This window comes from Nicotiana attenuata, chromosome 5 (genome assembly GCF_001879085.1).
Source record: "Nicotiana attenuata strain UT chromosome 5, NIATTr2, whole genome shotgun sequence".
NCBI classification, from domain to species: Eukaryota; Viridiplantae; Streptophyta; class Magnoliopsida; order Solanales; family Solanaceae; genus Nicotiana; species Nicotiana attenuata.
Window position 1 is genome coordinate 33402372 of NC_031993.1, and position 14177 is coordinate 33416548.

Here is a 14177-nt window from a genome sequence, read left to right on the forward strand (position 1 = left end):
AATAGCGATAATGGTGGCGACTATGGTTGAGGATAATGGTGGTGGCGTGGTGGTAGTTGATAATGGTAGGCGGTGGCGGTAGTTAATAATGATTATGGATGATAGCATCTTAATAAAATTAAGTCTCTGTTATAGATTTTAATCATATAGACCTATTCAGACCCATTAAATGGTTGTAGAGTAAAGAAAGCAAACACACTTAATGATTAAGATCTGAATAATCGAGATTAAAACTTTAAAAACAAACGCATTTAATGTGTGAGATCTGGATGATTAAGATTCAGAACTCCGTTAAGTGCAAACAAATGATTAGTCACAAAAATAGTTAAAGGGTCTAATTGGTATTTAGTGCCAACTTCGAGTGTTGTATAATCATAAAGGAGGGATCTAGGTGTAACTTCCCAATAGAACCGAAAGCAAAGGAAAGAGTCCGACCCGTTTAACCACGCAGCAGAAACTCGTCTTCTTCAAACAAACAAACAAAGAATTTACAGAGTTTTCTCTCCATCAATGTGCATTTCATAATTTTGGTTTCTCTGCTCCATTCACTTCAACAATACCAACCAATCAAACCCAATCATGGCAGTAAATTTCCTACCAACCTCATTCTCCCATTCTACATTTCATCTCCCATCAAATGCTCAAAAAGCTGATCACAAATTTACCTTAATTTCATTTTGATTTGTGGTTTTTTCTATTCTAAATTAATTTTGTGGTTTTGTAATGATGCAGGATTCGACGGGTACGACGTTAATGGATCTGATAACATCAGACCCATCATCCACCTCCTCCACTTCATCACAGTCGACGCCTGCTGCACCGCCACCCTCACTACCTTCACAGACGGCTACTGTGGCGGCTTCCGCATCAACGGATCGGAAGAAGAAGGGCACACTGATGCAGATCCAAAGTGATACCATTTCTGCTGCTAAGGCTGTTCGTGCCAACATTATGCCTCAGAAACAAAAGAAAAAGGTAACTTTTTAAATAATACTATTCTTTTACAGGTCCAAATAGAAGAGTAGAGTAGCAGGCCCATGTATCCCTAAGTGTCCAAATTAAAAACAATGGATTTCTGGTCATAAAAGAATCTAGTTGACCCGGCTGCTGTTAAATTGAGGCATAGTAGAAGTTGTTATTATGTATCACTCTTATTGAAGTGATCTGGAGCTCATAATTAGTTTGCAATTTTTAGGTGTTGATTCGTAGTTGTTTTATGACTTATTTGATATCATTTTGTTTTTCTTCAAAGTAGTGTCTCATAATTTAATTTTGGTTTTCGTCATCTAATCCTAATTCTGGAGCCCATGCACTAACAATGTCTGCTGTTGCAGATCTAAAAGAAATAAATTAAAATGTCACATCTCTAATAGTTTAAATTTTTAAATGAGGTGGTCATACAATTAAACATAGTATTAGAGCAAGAAGGGCCTTGAGTTTGTCTCATTGCCGTGCTTCAATCATGGGGGAAGGTCTAATCCTTTTGCCGCCACAAGGCTGGCTAATTTTATGCAGTAGGCTCGGACACCCTTTGTTTTGAAAGGCACATGAGTTTGAACACTATGTTGACTGTGCGTTTTGACACATAACAATGCAGGGTTGCTTGGAAGCCCCAATGTATGCTTGTGTTTAGTTGATTTGGGAAAAGCTCCAGTGCATAATATATTAGAAAGAAGAGAAACCATACAAATATGGTTGCTTACTGAATACACCCAATCATCTCTAATTTTGCGTACTTCATTCTCGTGCATAAATGTTCTTCTAAGCCTTGGCTGTGCACAATGCACACGTTTATTGCGGGTATACTCATATAACTCTTCCACCCTTTTGTAGGTGTTATAGAAGGAAATATGTCTCTGCCAGCTTTAGGGATTCATATTATAGGACTAGACCTAGCTAACCTTAATGGTGTATGTTTTTAAGGCAATGGGACCTTTCGTCTTTGACTAAACATTGGTTGAATCTTTCTGATCTCGTCTCTAGTGTGCCTTTCTAGTGTACCTGTCTCAGTTTGCTTGACATTTTTGTACAGCCAGTTTCTTATGCACAACTTGCAAGGAGTATCCACGAGCTAGCAGCAACGTCTGATCAGGTACATTAGTGTTCTCACATTGTACTTTCCACTGGATAAATTTCTTTCTTTAAAATGTTCACTTTTTGTTTGTGATTACTTGCAGAAAAGTTCTCAGAGGCAATTGGTTCATCATGTGTTCCCCAAATTGGCCGTATACAATTCTGTTGACCCTTCTTTAGCACCATCTCTTCTTATGGTATGGCTTACGACTTCTATAATCTTGTTTCTGCATTTCATTGGCTATTTCTTCCCAGAGATAAAAAGAAGCTCTAGAAAGAACTTTTAGCTTGCAAGAGTAGAGAATAATACCAAAAAAGAGCATACATTGAGCGTTTGTGACCTTTATTTGCATGAAATGATGTTCAATTACAGCCGAGCTGAAGATAAGTGTTTATAGCTTGAATGCATGCATTTTGACAAGTAATCGTATTTTTCTTGTTTCTTTAGCATTTCCTTTGGAACAAGAAGTTGAAATTTGCCTTTATGGTGAAGGATTTGGTAGTTGCTGGAGTTTGCTATTGCTGATGTTCTTTTCTTTTTATTTGGAGGAGATTGTGAATTATTCTACTTAGCAAAAGAAGTGTTTTTTTAAAAATATCTTATAGCTTCCTTAAGGAAACTCTGAATTAGTGAAAATTGTTTTATGCTCATATGCCAGGAGCGACCTTTTGTTTTTTCCTTATATTGCTCTTATGCTGGACCTAATGAACTTTTCAATTTCGTTTAAGCTTTATGATAAACTGTGATTTTTTTGGCCAACTCTTCTTTCTTTTTGTTACATTACAGCTTGATCAACAGTGTGAGGACCGGACTGTTCTACGTTATGTCTATTATTACCTGGCCCGAATTCTCTCAGATAGTGGTTCGCAAGGTGTAAGTTCAGGTGGTGGGATTCCTACACCAAACTGGGATGCTTTAGCTGATATTGATGCAGGTGGAGGAGTGACAAGAGCTGATGTTGTACCTAGAATAGTAGATCGGTTAACATCAGAAGCCTTAAATGAAGATGTTGAATGTAAAGTCTACTACTATTATTCACCCTTTTAGCTGCAATATCCATGTATTATCATTCTTTTTTTTAAAAAAAAAAAAATCATGCCAGAGAACGAGATATAACTTAGAAGTAACCAAATAACTGTACGATTATCACCTATTAAAAAAGGTAACGAAATGACTGTGTAGAAGGACATGGAAGCAGCTTTTAAGAAAACGCTTAAAATCCTCTCTAGTTTTCTATGGTTTTTATTGTTGGTACGGATATATTGCCTCTTTTCGTCTTCTTTTCGTCTTTTTGAGCTGAGGGTCTTTCGGAAACAGTCTCTCTACCCCTCGGGGTAGGGGTAAGTTCTGCGTACACACTACCCTTCCCAGATCCCACTAGTGGGATTTCACTGGGTCGTTGTTGTTATTGTTAAAATCCTCTCTAGTCAAATTGTCAAATGCTTTTTGGATTGACCTATAGAGTTGGTTTATGCCCGTAAAAGTCATGGCTCTTGCATGTCTTTTGACAAAAGATCAGTGAATGTCAAAGTTTTCTTGCATCAGGAAAACCATGACCCATCCAAAGTTTGAATTGTGAAGCCAACCTATTTTTTCCTTTTTTTGTGGGATAATTATGATGCCACAATGGGGATGTAAGAAGCAACCTTTTTTCCTTCTCGATGTTCGACCTCCAGTGCCCACTTGTGGGATTATACTGGGTATGTTGTTGTTGATGTTTGACCTCCTGAGCATTGCTTGAATGCAACCTTTTGAATCCTCCTCAAGATTAATGTATAGGCTGTGGGTGAATTCTTGTAATCTGAATTCCTACCCACCAGAAAAATAGTTGCTCTGCTGTAATCTCAATCTCAAAGTTTTTGTCCATGCACTTCAATTTGTCCATGGCATTATTTTGTTTGAATTTTGCTGCTATTAGAGCAGACTAGAGGTAAATTATGAATCTATTCATTCTCTAGGATTCAGTGGGTCGGCAGAAATTTCTTACACATGATGTTTGTTAACTTCTACATATCATACTTAGCGTCACTACAAGCAGAGCTTCTTTATTAAATAGATAACTTTGTTTCATACGGTTGTCTTTTTGTGTAACTGGATGAAGTTGGTGATGCTTCTTTTTGTTTTTGAAGTTCATGCACGGCGTCTTCAAGCTTTGAAGGCTCTTACATATGCACCTTCTAGCAGCTCTGAGATTTCGCAGAAGTTATACGAAATTGTTTTTGGAATTCTAGATAAGGTTTGTCCACACATATATCTTACCATCCACATATTCTTACACTTGCTTTAAAAAATCCATCCCTTTGTACAGATAGCTTCTCTTTACATACTATTTCATATGACTTTGCATTTTCATTATTAATGTGGTTGAGTTGTTGTGGTACATATGAAGCATATGCTTTCTTGTCTCCACTTTGTTCTGGTCCTCTTTTCCTGATAAGTAAAGCCAATTTATTTTTCCCTGTTATGATGTTATATCTTCCTTCCTATAAAGGAGTAGTAGGAGGGATGGGTTACTTTCCACCTTATCAAAATAAAAATAAAAATGGGTCACTTTCCTGCAGGAAGTAAAGATGTTTTCCGTTTTTCATTAAACGCATCAAAATCAGATTATAAGGTATTTAGCTGTATTTACCTTAAGGGATGAACGCATGCTGCAAAATGCAATTTAAAGTAATAGACATTTTATGCAGGAGGTGTCTACATACTAATTACTAACCTTAAAAATTGATTTATCAAAAAAAATACTATTAACTTAAAAGAAAGCAAATGACAGAGTCGGTCCAAAGAAACTATTGAGAACCTCTGTTTTAAAAGGCAGAATCGGGACTCGCCCCGGGGCGGAGCACTCGTAAAACGCCCCTGGGCTTATATGTGGGGCTTAGTTCCATGAGACTTACGCCTCGGCCATCGGGACTTACGCCCCGGACACGCCCAACGCCCAGCGTGCTGGGCTCGCCTAATAGAACTTTATGCAATTGTTTGTAACTAACCTTGTAAGTCCTCAAATTTTCTTAATAAATCGTTGACTATTTAAAATTACTTTTTCTCTTCATCATAAATCATTAAGTTGAGAGTATTTTATGTCATAAGTAAAATAAAAATTATTGCACGTTATCCATTAAGACTGCTATGATAGTAAACTTTAAATAAATCTTTCATTTAAAAAGTATTTATTTATTAACTTTTGTTATGTCTTTATTGTATAATAGTCCATAATATTTTTATGATTATTTTCCTAAATATTAGTTTTTTCACGTTTACGAGATACAATACTTATTAATTTAATAGCTCAGTATTAGCTAGCACAACTATTTACAAATAATTAGTTATCATGGTATAGTATGGTGAATTATATGTCACTTTATTAACTTGTTGAAACTTAAAAATAAATGATGCTAGACAGTCATATTTAAATTGTGAATTATGTTTTTATATAAATTCTCTTTCAAATTAAAAGCATATTTTATAAAAGGAGTATTTTAAAAAAATATCAAATTATAATATCGAAATTATTTCAAGATTCATTACTCATTAAGAGATACATATAAGATTTCGTATCGAATACATTACTTTTGTTGTTTAAGTTGTACGACGTTGCAGCTACTTTGCATATTATGATATATATCATACTTTACGTATTATTCATAGTCGAATTATAATTTATAAGTATTTTAATTAGATTAGTTGTTATAATTTTGTGATTTGATGTAATTTTTATAACTATTTTTTATTTTATACTATCTTAAAATTCTTGAAATTAGTAAAAGTTAAAGATCCGTGGGACTTACGCCCCATGTCTCAGGCTTACGCCTCGCCTCGTCAGAGGTAAAACGCCTTGCCTCACGCCCCCGCCTTTTAAAACATTGAACATTCAATCTTTATCAAGAGATGTTAATCATTACACAGTACCTTATCAAAAATATAAAAACGCAGTGGTGTTTTGAGTCATCAAATGTAAAATTCGTATAAATCACTGGTTATAATTCTTTAAATGGGCATATTATTACTTTCTCCAACCTATTTTATATGATGGCATTTAATTGGATATAGAGCTTAAGATGTTAATTTGACTCATATATTATATTAGCGGCAACATAATAATATTTACAAATAAGTTCTGAAAAACTCTTTTACTAGGGATAACATCACCTCAATGTTCAAAATATTTAAAGTTCTATGAATTTTAAATTCTTGAAAGTGGTAAAAGTCATGTGAAAATGAGATGGCGTCAAATTTTGAGACATCCAAAGTGAAAAAATGTCATATTAAATCGGGACGAGTGGAGTAGTTATTGGAGCTTCTATTATGTTTTGAAGTTCAAATGCGAATTCTTATTGTAGTATTCGGGGAACCGGTGAAATTGGACATGTTAAGAGCAGGTCTTACCCAATTTTTGGTCCTAGTTTTGCCAGGAAAATTCAGATTCCTCATGGTGAAGCTAATCCTATTTTTTTGCATAAATTTCCTGCTTTCACCTATATACACTCCTTTGCTTGTGGACCTAGATACTTAGGAGAATCTGTTTTTCTAACTTCCCCTTTTGGCAAATTTTCTTGACCTGAAATTTTTGAATTTCCTGCCCCTCCATATTCTTAGCTTCTTTGGTGACAGTAATTCGCCATCTGTCAACTGAAGTGCTTTGGAACCCTTACCCTGTTTAATTCCTAAATTCCTAATGCTTTTGACTGTACGAGTATGATTTACTTGTTGGTGAATTATGAACTCATGTGGTTTATCCCAAAAAAATTAAGAAAAGTTGATAATGATTCTTGTGGTCAAAGCGAACGAAAGTCCTTACAGAGAGGTAATAAAAAGCTAAGAGTCTTTGGATGGTAGTTTCAAAAGGAACGAAGCCATTGTCAACTACTTATGTCCCTGCCAGTTACTTGTATTTTATTTCTGCACCATTATCACTTCCACATAAAATTAATCTTTTGCCAGGTTGTCTTTCTTTCCAAGATGTAAAGTGTGCTTTATAGCATTTTGTGGTTGTGGCTTATTAAAATATTTCTATTTTTTGAATTTGTTACCTTTGTCAAAAAAGAACATTTCTGCTTTTGGTTTATGAGAACAAATAGTACATCTATACCACAGGTACTATGTTTGTTGATTCTAGTATGCTAGAAATATCATAAATATGCTTTCTAGTAACTAAGAGTTTTTGCCTCAAATAAACACAACTACTCCCTCCATTCTAATTTATGTGAAATAGTTTGAATCTGACAGGGTTTAAGTAAAAAATGAAGACTTTTGAAATTTGTGATTTTAAACATGCCCATAACATTTGTGGGGCTATAAAACATTTGAAACTTGTTACCTTGAACATACATAATATTTGTGTGGCTATAAAAGCTTCTTCTAGATGAGAAGGGTAAAATCAATTGTTACCAAATATAGAAATACGTCGCTCTTTTTTGGAACGGACTATTAAGGAAATAGTGTCACATAAATTTTGTTAGATAAACAACTGTAAACGTTTTTCTTGAGTAGCTTTCTTTTTGGATAAGGTTCTTTAATGACTTTATCTACTTCAATCATTGAAAAGGTTTGGCTCAAGTTGTTTATTGACGACTTCCAATTGTTAGGTTGCTGATACACCACAAAAACGCAAGAAGGGCATCCTTGGGACGAAAGGAGGTGATAAGGAGGTACATTCATCAAATCACAGTAATAAATCGAAAATTTTGTTTGCAAATTATTTTATTCTTTCCTTGGGTATGATTTCTTATATTACAAACTAGCGAGGAAAGGAGATTTTTCCAATACACAGGAACACAAAATTTCTTCTCTATGACCTGAAATCTTTGGGCCAATGTACATGTGAATGGATTTTTGTAGTTTGAAGACGTGTCCTCTCTCTCTTAGATATAATTAACTGAGTGCAATTTTTATTTGATAAATTATTTTTACAGAATCTTAAAGAAGAGTTGGTAGTATGTCTTTTACAATCTTTTTGTTAGACTTGGAACTGTAAAATACTAATAATTGCAGATACATCTTTACTTAGATGGCATGTGCTAGGATAGAATAATATTTACGTATCTACCAAGGGATGTATCTTTTATGAAATGGTAAAGAAAATAATAATTCTATACTTCTTATCAAACAAAAAAAAAAAAAAAAAAAAAAAAGGAAAAAAGAAAAAGAAAAAGAAAAAGAGGAACAAATCTACATTCCTTTTTTCTATCTATTCTATCACTAATGAGTCGGTAATGTTCTTAATCATGATTAGACTCTCTTAGGCTTCTTCTGGAGTCGATGACTTTGAGACAAGAGGATCCTCTATCAACAATGCAATTCATTATAGTTACAGAGGAACTGAACAAATACAATGGATAGAGCAGTGACATCAGAGTATTTGAAGGGATTCACATCTAGGAGAGGAAAGATCAATAGCTTATAGTTTATCTCATTTGCTATTGGTGGACGAACGATACTTTGATGCTGTATGATTCTGAGATGGCCCAGCTCAATAGTTTGAAGAACATTTTGATGTGGTCTGAAGTGGCTTCCAGATTAAGGGCAAACCTAAAGAAAATCGAGATCCTGATATGAGAATTGATGAGTAAAAACGGAGAGAGCTGTGGCAGGAGGATCTCGAGTGGCTTTAAATGCACGTGAAGGGGCTATTTAAGACCAAACAAAATTAAATAAAAATGCACGATCTCTAACACTTTAAACTTTAGGATGTCGGCTACAGTTAAGAATGTAACGTTCACTAAGTTTTCTGCAGGAGGAAAAGAAGCTGTGATGCATGGGATTTAGCTCCTTTGGCTATTACACAGATACTTTGGAGGGAAGGAAACATGAGAACTTTTTTAGCACCCAATGGTGTGCCCTAGTGGTCAATGAAGTGAGAGGAGAACCATAAGGTCTCGGGTTCAAATCCCAGCGGAGACAAAAAACACTAAGTGATTTATCGCATCTTCCGTAGCCTTGTTGGGTAGAGTTACTCGATACTTGTGTCGGTGGGAGGTAGCAGGTGCGCGGTGAAATAGTCAGGTGTACGCCAAGTGGCCCAGACACCATCGTCAAAAAAATAAAAATAAACAAGAACAAGAGAATATATGAAGGTGTGAAAAATGATTTGCTATAATGAGGGCCCATCTTTTGTTTTTAGTTAATTTTGGGTGCACATATGAGGTTATTATTTGTAGAGAATCATATTCTTGTGTAGGTTTTTACTCTTTATAGTTCTATCCACTATGACATTACTTATTAAAATAAAAATAATTTAAATGTTTAGACAAGACGGTTCACACAGTTCAACTGCATGAAGTTCTATACACTGGTGAAGTGGTGATACGTAACAGTTATCACGAGCCAATTTCGGGTATATAATGGTTCCTTGAAATTCTGAAATTACATCCGTGTTTTATCTTGGAGATCCATCTGTTGTATAATAATTACCTTTTGCAATATGGTTTTCTACTGTTTACAGACTTGTTCTAGACTGATTCACGATCATCTAAATGTAGTTGCTGAATGAGTCGACTCATGGCGTTTTTGAGTAACTGAGCCTTGCTTTAAGTGGTTTTGATTTAAGTTGAAGTGCAGATGCAATTATTCTCTTTCTTTTTGTAGTTGGGTGGGGTAAGGGCTGTTGGACAAATAGATATCATACGGCTGGATGCTTCAAGTTTTCACCAATCTCATGGTTCTGCTTGGAAGCAGTCAACTTACTGTTTCTCCCCTTCTTCATTTTTCAGTCTATTATTCGGGGTAATTTGCAATATGCTGCATTGAGTGCGTTGAGAAGACTTCCCTTGGATCCAGGAAATCCAGCTTTCCTTCATCGTGCTGTGCAAGGGTTTGTTTGCTCCCTAGTGTTGATATTTTTCTAATCAATGGACAAAGATTTTGATTATTTTTTCTCATTTTGCTACTTAATTGCGGTATATCCAATTTCATTAGTGGTCTATTGTTGTAATCAGAGACACTAATATCTGCTGAAACAAAATTTTGTCTTATTCTTGGTTTCCATGCGTCTAAACTCTGCTTAATTAACCAATGCTGGTATGACTACTAGTGTGACTTTTACCATATGAAGTATGGTCCAACCATGTTCTTCTGGCATATTTTGGAGGATATGGTAAATTGATTGCCTAATAAATCCTGGAGATGTCTGCTACGAAGTGGTTTAACGTCAAGAGGTGAAAATCAAGCCCCCGATTTTCAAGTTTACCAAGAGCATTGTCTTGGGTCTAAGGGGCCTGGGCCATTAAATATGCTCTTGCCTTTCAGAAATTCAGCATGGCTTGATAAGCTATTACCTGATCTCTTCTATTTAATGAGCAGAAAAGTCATACGGTGTTGCATCTGCAACAGTGTTTCAAACTCATTACTAGTCTACTAAAATAATTAGTATTCTGTTTTTGTTAAAAATACATTTAAGCTTGTTCAAATTTTATTTGCATTGCCGAACAGCCAAATTTAAGGCATTTTATATGTTGATACAGTGTCTCATTTGCTGATCCAGTTGCTGTGCGGCATTCTTTAGAAATTCTCTCTGACTTAGCCACAAGTGATCCATATGGAGTTGCAATGGGATTAGGTAATATTCTCAATAAGGTGTTTAAGCTTTTGGCAATTGTTTCTTTTGCTTTAATATATGAAGAACTTCAGTTTCTGTACTCCAATTTCTATTTTGTGTTTACTTACAATACTGTGCATTGCTATTCTGATTCTTGTTTTATGTTAATGAACACTGGCAAATTTTTCCGCCTAAATTGTAGCTCTGTAGGTGCGCGTGCAGGAACATTTACTTTCCTCCCAAAAGAAAAAAGTTACAAAAAGAAGGTGGTTTATATAGCACTTTACCACACCATTTTTACCAAAAGCAGAACTATTTTCAGTCAAGTGTCTGAACTTAAAATATGGAGGGTAGAGATAACTGGCAAATGGTAAAAACCTGTTGAATGGAAAAAGCCTTGAAGTATCATAGATGCATTGAAGAGAGATCCTTTATTTAGCAGTTCCCAAAAGACTGAAAAGGATGTTTCATTTCGTGTCCTGTTTCTGTTCTTTTCCTTGCCTCATGTAATTGACTTAATTGAAATATTTACTCTATCGATTCCTTGAAGAACACTAATTCCCCTAGAGGCTTAGTAAGTCCAATCATTGAGGGTTAGTGCTTTGCTTCAAGAATCTTCACAAGATAGAGACACTATAGCTCTTTCATTGTTTAATATCCCAGGTTTCTATAGTCCATATAGTCTAAAGAAATAACAAAACAAGCGAAATCTGATTATAGCTAGTTGTTTGAGACTTATTGGAGGGAGCGCTTTGGAGTTCATTGTGTTTGAAGAAATAGTGCTATCTCTTGATAAAGAACGTAAAAGCCAACGAGAAGGAGGGAAGTGGTGTTAAATAAATAGTGCAGTTGTGTTAAGTAAAGAGGAACGGTTGGACGGTGCAAAGGTTCCATAGTTTCGGTTTTTCTCCTTTGAAAAATTTGAATTCTATCGAGGTCCACACATCCCTAAATATGAAAAAGAACAATATTTCTTGATAAATTGTTGAAGTGCTCTGTCGTGGAAAGATATAGAAACTTGAGAATCCTCACTTTAACAGTTAGAGGGAAGAGAAGGAACACCTTAAACAGTAGAATGAACAGTGTTTTTTAAAAACGAAACACAGTTCAATTAGTAAAGAAGTGAAGAATAAGCTGAGGAAAGGACCTGCAAGTGCCAAAGTTCTGGACTTATGGGATATTCTTCAATCTATCATGAGTTTATAGCGATCAGGGTGTGGACTCTTTAAGGAGGACTTCATTTCCTATCTGCATTCGTATTCCTTTTAGATAAATAACTCTGTATTTGTTTTCTTGTGGGTTTGCACTTGACAAGTAGCAATGTCTTAATGTTTGTTATTGAGATTATGATGTGGTGTCTTATGCTAAGACCTAGGGAAAGAATACTTTTAGTGATTTTCATGAAATCATTGTGTAGAATTTCTTTGTTGATGTATTTGATTGATGGTCTAGAGTTGGTTTTTGACTATAGCTTTTTTGTCTTTTTGCAGGGAAACTTGTGCAGCCTGGTGGTAAGTTAATATTAACTCTCTGAGTTCACAGTCATTTATTAGCCACTAATACTATCAGAATTTGTTTGAATCAGGGGCTCTACAGGATGTACTCCATATGCATGATGTTCTTGCTAGAGTTGCACTTGCTAGGTTGTGCCACAGTATATCCAGAGCTCGGTCATTAGATGGTATGTCTATTTGAAATGTATTCTGAGCAAGCAAGTTCCTTTTCTGTTTGGAGACTGGGAGTAGATAAAATGGCTGATTGCTTGGTGAACTCCATATTGCATGTGCAGAAAGGCCAGACATTAAGACTCAGTTCAATTCAGTGCTCTATCAGCTACTTCTTGATCCTAGTGAAAGAGTTTGTTTTGAGGCAATCCTTTGTGTGCTGGGTAAAGTTGATAATGCTGAGAGGTAGCTCCTTCTACAGAACTTTTCTTTTCCTAATGTTGTAGACTGCCTAATTTGTAAGATTGATGAATACTTAATCTTCTGTGGACTTCTGGACTCTGTAGGACTGAGGAACGAGCCGCTGGGTGGTATAGACTGACCAGAGAAATTCTTAAGCTTCCAGAAGCACCATCAGCTAAAGACTCAAATTCTGAATCAAAGGATGCAGCTCCGTCAAAGTCCTCCAAAGATAAGTCTTCAAAGACAAGGCGCCCTCAACCTTTGATCAAACTTGTGATGAGGAGGTTCTCAAGCTTGTTCTATTGCTCTCTGCCCCCTCCTAACCCATAGGTTCAACTTTTTCGTGCTGAATTGGTAAGATAACACCCTTCATTTTGGCAGATTGGAGAGTTCTTTTCGCAGTTTCTCTCGGCCTGTACTTCATGCAGCAGCACGGGTAGTGCAAGAAATGGGTAGAAGTCGTGCTGCAGCTTTTGCTTTGGGCTTACAAGATATTGACGAAGGAGCTTATGTTAACACCTTTCCTGAGAATAACGACTCATATGATCAAGATCATAATGAAACTTCTCACCCTGAAGGTAATGAAAATGAATATGCTTTTTAGCCATAATTCGTGGTCTCTCCCTCCCTCCCTCCCTCCCTTTCTCTCTCTCTCTCTCTCTCTCTCTCTCTCTCTCTCTCTCTCTCTCTTTTGTGATATGAAATGGTTTGTAAAAGTCATACTGGTTGAAGAATTCATTAATTGCTTGTATGTGGTGCAAATGATCTTTCTCAAGGTCTTAAAATAGAGTAACAGATGGGCTATATAAGGAATTTGCAGTTTTGGGTCATATGGAGAGAATAACCATGAGATGTAGAGAGTTTCCAGTTTTGGAGAACGCCTAAGGTATGTACATAGGAGCCATCACAAAATCTGTGGACTGTTGAGAGGAGATATAAAGAAGTTTCCCATAATCGTGGGTTCACATTAGCTATTTGCCTTGAGCCTTATTCTTACTGTAGCTCTGGATGAGCTAACAGATATAATACAGGATAGAGTTCATGGTGTATTATTTGCAAAAGATATTGTGTTAAATGGATGAAACCAGCGAGGGAGTCAACTAAAAGCTTGAACTGTGCAGAATTGTTCTAGAGAGTAGAGAGTAAGGGTTGAGGATAAGTAAAGGTAAGATACAATACATATACGACTGGCGGACACACGAAGAATGAAGTTAAGGCGATTAGACGGATTGCAGTGCCTAAGTACAGACATTTTAGATATCAGGGCTCACAATTTCATGAAATGACATGATAGATGAATATGTAGCACATGTAACTAAAATAGGATGAGCAAAATGTAGTATTACAGGATAGCAGTTTTACAATTGGCATTGGAAATCTGTTCAGAAGCTGAAATACCATTTAATGTATCACGTTGTGTGGCTAGTTGTCAAGGATGCTCATTTGACTCAAGAGAATTTGAAGAGAGGGCTTGCAGCTTTGCTCTAGATGTACCTATGGACAGTGGCGGAACCTAGGATTTTCACTAGGGAGTGCGAAAATATAAAGAAGACAACTACAGAAGAAGCCGAAAGAGGTATTAAACGTATAGTACATATACATAAAAAACGAATTTAACTACGATACACAATGTAAAGTTCAAGTCGAAAGGTAGTCAAATGAC

General features: G+C 35.9%; 1 protein-coding gene across 1 annotated transcript; it reads left to right on the forward strand.

Annotated features, from left to right (window-relative positions):
• LOC109226108 lies at positions 379-13596 on the forward strand. The gene is made up of 15 exons (XM_019390911.1): positions 379-585; positions 733-975; positions 2033-2092; positions 2178-2270; positions 2861-3089; positions 4204-4310; positions 7660-7722; positions 9784-9884; positions 10534-10628; positions 12098-12118; positions 12193-12288; positions 12397-12517; positions 12619-12798; positions 12896-13092; positions 13517-13596. The coding sequence occupies exons 1-15, from the start codon at positions 580-582 to the stop codon at positions 13594-13596; spliced, it is 1692 nt and encodes a 563-aa protein (XP_019246456.1). The 5' UTR covers positions 379-579.